This window comes from Pistacia vera, unplaced genomic scaffold (assembly GCF_008641045.1).
Source record: "Pistacia vera cultivar Batoury unplaced genomic scaffold, PisVer_v2 Contig400, whole genome shotgun sequence".
Taxonomy (NCBI): Eukaryota; Viridiplantae; Streptophyta; class Magnoliopsida; order Sapindales; family Anacardiaceae; genus Pistacia; species Pistacia vera.
Window position 1 is genome coordinate 955,278 of NW_022196225.1, and position 12,254 is coordinate 967,531.

Consider the following 12,254-nt stretch of genomic DNA (forward strand, 5'->3'; position numbering starts at 1 on the left):
TCCTAAAAATCTTCACAGTAGTGCAGTGAAGAGCGAGCGGGCGTAGGCCTAGGCGTAGCGTGCAGTGAAGCACATATTTGAGAATATCCAAACCAAACCATGAATTACTAGTGAAGTTACCTAATCAAATAACAACAAAGCAGAGATGTTGGCGTCAACATCGTCTTGTCCGTCCAATCCCAACCTGTCTGCTTTGTTCCCTATTATATTATAATATATATATATTTCTAAAAAATAAAAAAAGAAGACTCAAACACAGAACTGGAAGGTGATGAACCGTTAGGTTGTTAATTGTTAGCTGGCCGAAGAACCCGTTAGTTAACAGAAATTTTTATTTTTAGTTAACAATATAATGAAAATTTTGAACCTCACTGTTCAAACCTTGTCATCAACACAGTCACTGTCTGAACCTCTCAATTTTCTTTACTCTCTCCCCGCTTAGATCTTACCGTCTACCCAAAATGTCTGTTACTGCAACAGCTATTTCACCGGCTGTTGGATCGTTCCGACTCTCACGGTCACCGAGAGGCATCCCTCGGTTTAGGATGGCCGTGAGTTCAAATACTGTGTCTGTTGCTCCGATCTTGACAAAGTTACATAAGGAGTGTGCAACTCCTTTGCCCCTTCTTCGCCTCGTGGCAGACTCTATGGCAGCTGATATGCGAGCTGGACTTGCCGTTGATGGTGGCAGCGATCTCAAGATGATACTCAGTTATGTTGACAGTTTGCCCACTGGGTATGTCAGAAGCTTTGCACTTCATGTTTTATTTGATCCAATATCCAGAGACTCTCTTTTGTTCCATTGACTTGCTTTACATGTTTCAGTTTGAGTTCTCTTAAATTCTCAATTTTTAAGTTGTTATATAGGTTCTTTGTTTATTATAAATGAATATGTATAATAAAGGATCAAGCTATTAATAGGTTTACGATGTATTTTATTATCTTATATATTTCGGAGGTTAAACAATTAACATTGCACTAAAGGAAATATTATCTAATTTGAAAGGAATGAGAGAGGATTGTTCTATGCATTGGATCTTGGAGGCACAAACTTCAGGGTGTTGAGGGTGCAATTAGGTGGGAAAGAAGAGCGTGTTGAAGCCACTGAATTCGAACAAGTTTCCATTCCTCAAGAGCTAATGTTTGGTACCTCTGAGGTGTGTTTGGTATCCCTTTGGATATAGCTTGTTAAAAAGTCTGTTAATACAATCTGTTTATATTATTCAATTATTTTTTAACCCCTGAATCTGTAGGAGCTTTTTGATTTTATTGCATCTGGGCTGGCAAAATTTGCACAAAAAGAAGGTGGAAAGTTTCACTTGCCACACGGAAGGCAAAGGGAGATTGGATTTACATTTTCTTTCCCTGTGAAGCAGACCTCCATTGATTCTGGCATACTAATAAAGTGGACCAAGGGCTTTGCTGTGTCTGGAACGGTTTGTGTTTCTGCAAAATGAAATTATATTGCTGGGAAACCTTTTTCCTGATTCAAGGATGATTCACTTATAATATTACACTTCCAAATTTGTTAGTAATTTCTAAAGCCTTAAATCCTGAGATTCCATATTGACTAGTTGTAGAGGTACCGAGGTGACCTGCTCTTGGAAACAGTGGTTGGAAACTATGAGACACATCATCCACTGTATTCATTGTGCGTGGCAGCAAAAAGTACTCCGAAGTCCTAATTAGATATATATTTATTGTCTTACCTCTTTTATGTATGATATTAACTTGTTTACCTGATACTAGCATAATGGAGAATGCTGAACTCTTTACAGGCAGGAAAAGATGTGGTTGCTTGTTTAAATGAGGCAATGGAAAGGCAAGGATTAGATATGCAAGTGTCTGCCCTGGTATGATGTGTATATACTAGCACCATTCCTGTATTCAGTTTCTAAACTAAAGAGTTACTGGTTCGCAAATTGTTGATGCTTAGGTTAATGATACTGTGGGAACATTAGCTGGAGCTAGATACTGGGACGATGATGTCATGGTTGCTGTCATTTTGGGTACCGGAACCAATGCTTGCTATGTAGAACGGATGGATGCAATTCCTAAGTTACAGGGCTATAAGTCTTCTTCTGGAAGAACGGTGTGTAAGGGTGGCTCTTATCTGCTAACACTTTTTCTCTTTCTATAATTTGTTCAACAACCTTAGTTTCGTTTAAGTTTTAATCGGATGAGACTTTCTTGATTCAGATAATTAATACTGAGTGGGGAGCATTCTCAAAAGGTCTTCCCTTAACTGAGTTTGATAGAGAAATGGATGCTGCTAGTATAAATCCTGGTGAGCAGGTAACTCTTGACTCTTGTTCCTCTTTTCATTGTTAGTTTGCATCTTTGCAATAACTGATGTACAAACTAGCTTTATAATTTATTTAATTATGGGTCATATTCATGGCAGATATTTGAGAAGACGATCTCGGGAATGTATCTTGGTGAGATTGTTCGGCGAGTGCTGCTGAAGCTGGCTGAAGCAGCTACTTTATTTGGCAACTCCATTCCAGAAAAACTATCAATGCCTTTTTTACTCAGGTACTAGTACTCCCATTTGTTGTTGCATAACTAGGGATCATGCTGAAAAGTACAAAAACTCATGTTTAGAATCTGATTAGTTTCAATTGTTTGATAACTTGTATGCTAATTAGGCTTTTGCCACATAAATCCTGCTACGAGTGCCTTGCTACACTTTGTGGTGGGTCAAGTTCCTCATGATAAACAAAATTGCAATACTTTGGACAGATTACCTGAACTGATTATGAATGAATAAAGCTTGCATAAAACTCTGGCACTAATTAAAGATCATTGGATCAGGTGTATTGATAATTTTTTCTTTGGTTCATAAATTCCATTAAGATAGCAGCTTTTTCACTTTTTGAATGCTATACATGGAAGACATGAACTGGCCTACTAACCAAAAGAAAAGAAGACGTGGAAATGTTTTCTTTTGTATTGGCTCCAAAGCCAACCTCGTGGGTTGCCTTTCTCTTCTTATGCGGCTAGCATTTCGAATTAGAATCTCTGTGAAAGTTTTGAAATCTCCACAGGCAAAAGAATGATTTAGCATTAATGTTGAATTAAATTAAAATTCTCTTTCAACTGATCTATGTTCTGAACTATACTTCATAGGACCCCGCATCTATGTGCTATGCAAAAGGACAACTCTGAAGATTTTCAAGCGGTTGGATCAATCTTATATGAAGTAGCGGGGGTAAATTTCTCAGCCCATGCCACCATTTCAAAATATAGCTGAAATAGAGATATGGGAATGTTCACCATTGGCTAAAACCTTGAAATCTGGAAATAATTTTCAAATGTTTCTTAAGAATTCTGAAAATCATAAGAAACCTATTTTCTCTTCTGCAACCTTCTCCTACATTGCTGAAAGTAGCAGCTTCCAGGGGTAATGTTTGAACTGAGAAGGTTTCTAGTAGTAATAACTTTGATAGGAACTTGGTTCTTATTAATTAGTTCAGTTATTTGATGGTGTTTGTTGTTTTTGAGATCAGGTAGAATCCAATTTAAATGCAAGGAAGATAGTGGTAGAAGTATGTGACACAATTGTGAAACGAGGTGGGCGGTTAGCTGGTGCAGGAATTGTAGGCATTCTACAGAAAATGGAGGATGATTCAAAAGGCCTAATCTTTGGTAAGAGGACAGTAGTGGCTATGGATGGTGGGTTGTATGAGAACTACACTCAGTACAGAAAGTACCTACAAGAGGCAGTGACTGAGCTTCTGGGGTTAGAAATATCAAAGAATGTAGTGATAGAACACACGAAAGATGGCTCTGGTATAGGGGCAGCTCTTTTGGCTTCAGCAAACTCCAAGTATGATCACAACTACTAGATCGCCCCCATGTAATTAATATTAATGTAATCACTTATCATCAAAGCTTTAGCTTATTTAGTATTAGTAATATTGGATTTTGTAATGTAAGCTGCTTCCGGCATTTGCTTTGCTTGAGAATAAGAGACGGAGACTCCAACCATATTGTCAATTCAGAAATTCTTTGTAATTTACTCGTGTTATGGCAAGTAACAATATCTTGTTTATGCAATAATTTTTAACTGCTCTGTCCAGTTATCAGAGCTTCTTTAGTTTCAACGTACAGGCTCTTCAGAAATGTTGCTACTTCTTTTTTCCAAAGACAAAAAATATATTTTGCGGAACAGTAAGAAGACAGGAAGAGAAAAGAAAAGCCACCCGAAGGTGCATGATAAGCAACCACGTGTCAGAGAATCATTGGCTTCAACGCTTTTAGTTGTCGCAAAGGTCAACGGACACGATTGTTGATTACTAATATAGTATACGATTGAAAACATAAGTGTTCACACGCTAGATTTCACCCCTCTTCTCATATGAGTTTTTTGTTTTTTTCAACTCGGCTGCGCGAAACGAAGAAAAACTTTAGCGGGCACTAGATTTTCTCCTCTCTGCGCATAATTCGTAGCTGTCCTTTTTAATTCGTGTTTCAATCTTTCGATAATGGTACCTTTAATTATCGTCTTGATATTAGGAGTGGTCGNTGCGGAACACTAAGAAGACAGGAAGAGAAAAGAAAAGCCACCCGAAGGTGCATAATAAGTAACCACGTGTCAGAGAATCATTGGCTTCAACGCTTTTAGTTGCCGCAAAGATCAACGGACACGATTGTTGATTACTAATATAGCATACGTTTGAAAACATATGTTCACACGCTAGATTTCACCCCTCTTCTCATATGAGTTTTTTGTTTTTTTCAACTCGGCTGCGCGAAACGAAGCAAAACTTTAGCGGGCACTACATTTTCTCCTCTCTGCGCATAAGTCGTTGCTGTCCTTTTTAATTCGTGTTTCAATCTTTCGATAATGGTACCTTTAATTATCGTCTTGAAATTAGGAGTGGTCGCTTTTTAAGATTTGAAGTAAAACTGTGATTTTGATATGTTTGGTTGATATGGCAGATCCGGTTCATATTGCTACAAAACAGGCAAGGAAAGACTCGGCTCGCAAAGTACTATGTTCCTCTCGAGGACTCCGAGAAGCACAAGGTTGAATACGAGGTAACAAAGCTTTTTTGTTTTTTTGTTTTTGTGTATTTATATTTGTTTTTTAATTAGTTAATTTTTTGGTTCTCTTTTAGGGTTTTGAATTTAGATTTTTCTTGTAGGTTCATCGGTTGGTGGTGAACAGAGATCCCAAGTTTACGAATTTCGTCGAGGTTGGTGATTCTGATTCTTGTCGTACAATTGTTGCTGATTTTCTTTAGTGCTCTGTTTGGTAACTGAGAAATGTAGGAAATCAAATTATAAATCTCACTGTTACAGCAATTCTTCATTTGTTTTTACCTAAATGAGTATGAAATATTTGATGTACCAGAGCAAAAAGTGGTTCTAATTCCATATAGTATGTTCTAGGCAGCATTTGTGGTGCACGACTGGATTTCTTACGGAATTATGATTACAAACTTTTGCGTTTGTATTGTAACTCTTTTAATTTTGATTCTTTCTTTGGTGTATGAAGTAGTAAACCAAGGGTGATGTCTATTCGTTACAATTAAAAACTTGTTTCAAAGCTACCGTAGTTGCTGCTATTTAGAGATTACATTTTGGATTACCAAGGTTCATTAAAGAGTTTTGAAGTCTGCATGATCCTCTGTAGTTTGTTCTGGCTCAGTTTGGGTGGCAAATTGAGTATTGTTGTTTGAAACAAATACACGCACTCTCTATTTTAAGTATAATTCCTGTAAAAGCTTATGTTTATTCTCCTGTGCGGTGGGAGATCATTATTAGTGGAAATTTAATTTATTATTTTTTAATGTCTTTTTCTAGATGTACTATATTGATAAATATATTTTTCCTTTTTTTCCATTAAATGTCGTGAATACAATTGTTGACTGCCTAATGATATGTGTGTGAACATGGTGTGGTTTATGTTTACGTTTGCAGTTTCGTACACACAAGGTAATCTACAGGCGATATGCTGGATTATTCTTCTCGCTTTGTGTTGACATTACAGATAATGAATTGGCATATTTAGAGTGCATCCATTTATTTGTGGAGATATTGGATCATTTCTTCAGCAATGTCTGCGAGCTAGATTTGGTATTTAATTTTCACAAGGTATGTGAGCATCTTGATTAATTGTTTTGTATAATTGTATCCTTGCTTTCCACATCTACTGGGAATATTTCTTGTTTCAATAATTTCTTTTTCTATGTGTTTTTTTTTTCCCTTCTTGGGTCATGGTGTCAATTATTCACTAGTGCCCACTCTAGTTGAAGTATTGTGAGAACTCAAAAACTAAACTTGTTGTGGCTACTGTTTATCTGTTTGGGTTTACTTTTTATGGTGGGAATTCAGTGGATGGTTTAAAAATATCTGCACTTTCACCAGAACTTACAAGGGACAGATTATGCCATGTTGTTGTGACATTAATAAAGCTGTATATGCCAACCCTTCTGTGCCTGCATGTACATGTTGTACTTTGTAATCTTTACCATCGGCTGTTAAATGTGGTTCTACTGCCTGACATGTTCATTTTAGACTGTCCTTTTCTTAAAGAAAATAAAACCTTGGTTCAGCATGTTAGAAATGTCCTTGGTCAGACATTCATTTTATGTTTTGTCCTATTGGAATAGTTGTGCAGATATCTGATCTGATCATTTATGTGAACTGCTAATGTTATATGTTTTGTTGGTATCTTTCACTGTAAGATATGAATATTCTTGTGTGGCATTATTACTGATCACTTAATTATTAGTTATGGTCACTATGATTTACTGTCCTTTTTTCTCCCAAAGGTCTATCTGATACTCGACGAATTTATTCTAGCTGGAGAACTTCAAGAAACAAGCAAGAGGGTATGCATTTCTTGGATCTTTAGTTACTTATTGGTGTTTTTGGTACTGAACTTGTCAACCATTCTAGCTATTTTGGAGCCCCTAGTATTGGTGCTTTGTAATCCCTTTTAGCCCCTTTCCATGAACTGGTGATATATTGAAACAGTTTGGGTAGCCTCTCCCCTTTTCTAAAATTTCACCACCCTAGGTGATGACAGGATCCAATCATTGGTCTCTGTTTGATGCCTAGAGGCTTGACTGGTTACATTAACGGGCACCACTTTTCATGCTTTGTGTTCATTGTTTTCCGGGTATAATGGCTTCTCTGTAATTTCAATGGCAAAGCATTTTTCTATTCCCTCTTTTACACTGGTTGTTGGGGTGATAAATTTGTATGACACCATAATTTGCAGCAATATTGATCTTTTTCTGTAATATGCAGGCAATCATTGAGAGAATGGGGGAACTGGAGAAGCTAGAGTGAAGAATTAATTATTAGTAAATGTTGTCTGGATTGCACTTTGTTTTATATTTTTTATTTTTTTCCCAAGTTGATGGTGCTATTATATGATTTGTTTACCCATTTTTGCACAGCCAATCCTTCTCTTGTTTATCAGAAATTGAAAACTCTACCCTTCTCCTGTTTTATCACAATGGAGCACTGAATACGTTCTTCCCCATCCCTTCTCTACACTCTGCTCGTGATGATCTGGACTGTTTTTATTCATTATATATCAGTAAAGCATGCATTCTTGAGGGTACTGTTTTCCTTTTTCACTATATATATATTTGAGTGGTTGATTTTATATAATGAATGTGCTGGTTTTGGAGATTGTTATAAAGTGGTGGTGGTGGATCAACAATTGAGCTAGCTTTAGACTATTTCTTTCGGTCTTGACTCTACCAACCAGCTGACAGCATATATTCAATCATCTTAGGGAAAGATTTTAAGATTGATGTTTCAATTTCAAACCGAGCTTTAAAGAAATACCTGGCTTCAAGGTAGGATACACAAGAGCGTAGTTTGCTACTTTGCTTAACTCCTCCAACCGAGAGGCGCAGACATGTATAATGTTAGCTTAATTGTATTTTTAAATTTTAATAATGAACATCATGCTTTCTGTACGACTGTGAAGATCATTGTAGCAACATGCATAGAAAGATTCAGAGATTTTAATTTTACATGTGAGTATTTCTTTCTTGGGAAGCATAAGCATATACAAAAAATAATCTTCCTATTGCTGATCACAATCACAAAATGTTATCATAATTGGGGTACTGGCTATGACTATCGATGGGTCCTCAAGCTCTTTTATCCAATCTTCGGATGCTTTACTTTTAATAATTCACTTGATGGCCCATGTACGGAGTGATCAACATTTCTCTTGCATCAAAGTTCCGAGTAGGATGGAAAAGAATAAAATAATGTTACTACCAATCAACCTGCTCTATAGGCGTTCATTGCAGAGTAATTGCATAGGCAATGCACCAGAAGTGCGAAACCCACCTTCTATTTCTTCATAAACTGATGGGAGATGGTGGTCAAGCCTTCTCACCCTGGGAGGTGGTAACGATGAAGCAATGGCCACTAACTGCGGCTGATGTTGTTGTTGAGAAATTGAACCATACTTGGGGCCAACTACTTCTAATGATGAAATCGACTGGGGGCATGGAATCAAGTTAGGATCCTGTCTCCCATTTACCCAGCTTGGAAATTGGTTCATCGCTGTAGAAGTTACCCCAGGTCTGTAATGGGACGCTAGCTGCGCTGCCCACGCCTGTTGTTGATGTTGTTGCTTTGTCAAGACTGGGGTATGGGGTGAGCCAAGATAAGGGCTGCTGAGATACGGAGATATCTGCAAATAGTTTACAACATAACCTTCACTACTTCAAATTATATATCACGACTAATACCCTTATAAACGAGAAATAAATTACTCAAGTACAAAATAATATTCTTCTGCTACTGCAAAAAATACGCAGACATGCTAATAAAGAAAGATGAAAACCTTCTGTGTGGATGTAGATGCAGAAAGGTGGTCTGAGTAAACAGATGAGGTATAGTGAGTTTGTGACATAGAAAGAGGCATGAATTTGTGCTGCGCTAGTGAATGAAGATAAGAAACTTGAAAGTGTGATGATGGCTCTAATCCATTGTTTCCGGTTCTGTTAAAGCTGTTATTAGCTTCTCCTCCAACACTTCCAGCTGACAAAGACAAGAAATCGAAACTCTGCAGAAACCAAATAACAGATCAGTACATCAGGAAGGAGGAAACCAACATCAATTGGCAATATCATGCCTACCTGCTTTCGCAGAGTGTTTGCTTGAGATGCCTCAGTATTCTGTTGCTGATCTTGATAAAGCCTCTTGTGCTGAAGAATACCACTTCTAGCTTCACTTGAATCTCTTTCAGCAGTAGTACAAGTAATATTGTTGGTCTAATATTGAGGTAAACGTGGAAATAGGTGGGAAAGTTTCAGTAATTATCGGAATTTATGGGGAACGAAAACGGGAAGTACACCACCAAAGTGAACTAATCCGACATCTCTGTCAAAAACAAAGAAGAGTCCATAAAAATCTAGGACTTATTCTGCTGACTACATCTGTACTCGACACGTGGAGAAGTCGTTGGATGGTCACCGGGGAAATCTTTGGACATATCTAACCATAGGTACAGATGACAATGAGTTGCTTCAAATGGTACACGTTTTTTTATCTTTCCCTATAGAAACAAATAGCTGAGATTGAAAAGTTGTAACATTTCACCTTTCCAGATGAAGGACCATTGTCAAATGAACAGGGGTTGGAGACACATACGGCCGCATCCAGCCAAGCTGGATTTTTTTCAGCAGAGGACCTGCAATGGCTTCATAGATGAGATTATGGAGAAAGGATATTAAGTAAACACTGAAGGCCTAAGAATCAAGGAAATTACTGCAAAGAAGGACCAGGACAGCCAGAACCATGCAACACCATCGGCGACAATCCTGGCCATAATGCTAAGCCTTTAAACAAAGAACCAAAAAGATGTTAGTAGCAGTACATTGTATACAATAATATAAAAGACAACCATGTTTCAGAATTCACAAAATAGGCATAAATTTGGCCAGCAATTCAATCTCCTAAGCAATCAAGAAGCATACCCTTTTTTCCGGAATCCATGACCATATCTTCTTGTACTAATTGACTTCCACTGACAGCGGCCTAACACATAAACCAAAGTCACCTGATTAGTAGCAGCTTCATCACAAAAGGAAACATTAATCTACACTTTAAGGCTCTGCTTACCCCCATTGTGAGCTGTGGTTTTCTCTCAAGAAGTGGTGCATCCTTTTGAATGGACCGCTTTGATCTACTTCAGAATGAAAAGCATAAAAATAAGTAAGTTGGATAAGAGGGCAACATAAATGGAAAGACAAGAAAGGAGGATTAAATTTGATAAGAAAAGAACAAACCCCGAATCCAAACTTGTTTCAGGCTTAACATACAACTTTGCAGGATCACATGATGGCTTATTATCATTACAAGAACTCCTAGCCAACGAAGGCATCATGCTATGTAGATTCACTTGAGGAACACAGGTATCTGATTTCTTAGGAAAATTTTCATTGCCATGTGAATCGGATTTTTCTTCAATTTTAGGTTTGTCCAAAGAATTGATTTTAGCAGTTTCTTTCAGCGAAGTTTCTAGATTAGAAGGGGCAGTCTCAGAAGTTCTCACGGGACAGGTTGAGCTCCAGTCCTCCCTTGAAACTGCAGAGGCTGATAAAACAATAACTTAAGAGACTGAAAGAAGGTCAAAAGATAAAAAAATCTAACTCACTGCAATTTGCAAGAATCAATAGATGGGAACAAAAAATTCCACCTTCAAATGCAGTTGTAGGGCTCTCCCTACATTCTGGCAAAGCTGGAGGTTTTGCTTCTGAAGGGGAATTCTCCAATTTATTCTTATTGGTGGTGTCATTGTCAGAGAACATTTCTGCCAGAGCATATAAGGTCTCCACAACTTCTTCCTCATCTTTAGTGATTGACCCTACGGCCTGCTTTGGGGTCCAGTCCGAGCTACCTTGTTTCTAGAAAAAGTAAATTCCACCGATATAGATCAAATTCCTCACTCCAAAAAGATTATGAAATGAAATGACCAGCTGTAGATAACTGACTAACCATGTTCAGTTTGGACTTCTTCAGGCCATTCTTTTTGGGTGATTCTACACAACCCATTGTCTGGTTCAGTTTCTTTGAATCTGGTAAAGGTGGAGAGATAGATTCGCGATTTCGCTTCTTCATAGCTGCAAATGTAAAACCCAAATTTCCCAAACATTAACAACGTAAAAAAAAATATCATGCATTTGGTTTTTCTCTCTTTTTTATTCAGCCTTTAATTCGAAAAAGCCTTTTATGATTCATAGAAAGCTAAAGTATCACCTTTGGAAAAGTAAGCTTCTGAAGAGAGAGAAAATCTCAAACTCAAACACAATATAATTATTTCAAAAGAATAAGCCAAAATCAAAGTCGCCGCACCAACATGGTGAATTAAAAAAAAAAAAAAAAAAAAAAAAAAAAAAAAAAAAAAAAAAAAAAAAAAAACAAAAAAAAAAAAAAACAAAAAAAAAAAAAAAAAAAAAAAAAAAAAAAAAAAAAAAAAAAAACAAAGGGAGCAAACAGAATCTAGGCGCCATGAAAAAAAAGATAAAGCAAAAAGCTCCAGTTTTTGCAGTTGTAATAGAAAATTACGATAAAAACCAAAAAGGGAACTTCGTATAAGACCCACCAAATAGAACTTGGTTTTAAAACCGGTGAACTTAAATACTTAAATCACAAGTAAATAGCAAAATTAGAAAAATTGAAGCTAAGACTTCAATTACAATAAATAAAATAACAAATTAAGTTGGAAAGTAAAAGGAAAATTTCCATTTTTGATTCACAAACAAAAATACCTGACCGTAGCTTACGCGGAATAGGTGCATGATCAACGCCATTGCAGTCATCAAAAAACGCTAAACAAATTGGAAAAAATAAAAGTAAAAAAAAAAAATGAAAAAAAAAAATCGTTGTCATTAATGAGGCACACACACCTTCTTGGGAAGCTTAAATCTCTTGGTGGTACCATTACTAATAAAGAATGTGATTGGGAAGGAAATTCATTATCTCCATCGAAGACATTTTACAGCCAGTTTAGAGTCTTGGTGGTTGAACTGGCTTTATTAACAACACTAATTTTTAAAAGTCTCTCTTTCTTCGATTTCTCCAAAGAAACAAAGTCGTCACCAACACCATCCAAACTCAAATCAGAAAACAGAAAAACATAAAAAACATGAGAAACCAATTAAAGGAGATAAAACAAGAGATACGATTATTGCGAAACTCTTTCACCAAAAACACATAAAAAGAATATACAAAAGAAAACGACAAGTAGACGAAATGAGGTTTTG

At 36.8% G+C, this 12,254-nt stretch overlaps 3 protein-coding genes across 4 annotated transcripts; 2 read left to right on the forward strand and 1 right to left on the reverse strand.

Moving 5' to 3' along the window:
• The first annotated feature begins 258 nt into the window (after positions 1-258).
• LOC116141851 (hexokinase-2, chloroplastic) lies at positions 259-4,110 on the forward strand. Its single transcript, XM_031427321.1, has 9 exons — positions 259-736; positions 1,007-1,157; positions 1,254-1,436; positions 1,779-1,853; positions 1,937-2,092; positions 2,200-2,295; positions 2,405-2,535; positions 3,130-3,211; positions 3,510-4,110. The coding sequence occupies exons 1-9, from the start codon at positions 462-464 to the stop codon at positions 3,846-3,848; spliced, it is 1,488 nt and encodes a 495-aa protein (XP_031283181.1). The 5' UTR covers positions 259-461; the 3' UTR covers positions 3,849-4,110.
• A 237-nt stretch (positions 4,111-4,347) lies between these two features.
• Positions 4,348-7,598, forward strand: LOC116141854 (AP-2 complex subunit sigma). Of its 2 annotated transcripts, none has more exons than XM_031427326.1 (6): positions 4,348-4,490; positions 4,945-5,043; positions 5,151-5,201; positions 5,929-6,102; positions 6,783-6,842; positions 7,264-7,598. In XM_031427326.1, exons 1-6 carry the CDS (start codon positions 4,488-4,490, stop codon positions 7,303-7,305), a joined length of 429 nt encoding a protein of 142 aa, XP_031283186.1. In that variant the 5' UTR covers positions 4,348-4,487; the 3' UTR covers positions 7,306-7,598. The 2 variants fall into 2 exon arrangements, with proteins under 2 accessions (XP_031283186.1, XP_031283185.1); XM_031427325.1 differs by lacking the exon at positions 4,348-4,490 and adding an exon at positions 4,691-4,852.
• Positions 7,599-8,147: 549 nt separating this feature from the next.
• Positions 8,148-12,173, reverse strand: LOC116141822. The gene is made up of 14 exons (XM_031427295.1): positions 11,898-12,173; positions 11,760-11,819; positions 10,987-11,111; positions 10,688-10,895; positions 10,278-10,584; positions 10,111-10,174; positions 9,966-10,026; positions 9,758-9,827; positions 9,582-9,679; positions 9,432-9,483; positions 9,342-9,369; positions 9,126-9,260; positions 8,831-9,052; positions 8,148-8,677 (listed from the first exon to the last, which is right to left on the reverse strand). Exons 3-14 carry the CDS (start codon positions 11,107-11,109, stop codon positions 8,270-8,272), a joined length of 1,776 nt encoding a protein of 591 aa, XP_031283155.1. The 5' UTR covers positions 11,110-11,111; positions 11,760-11,819; positions 11,898-12,173; the 3' UTR covers positions 8,148-8,269.
• Between the last annotated feature and the right edge of the window lie 81 nt (positions 12,174-12,254).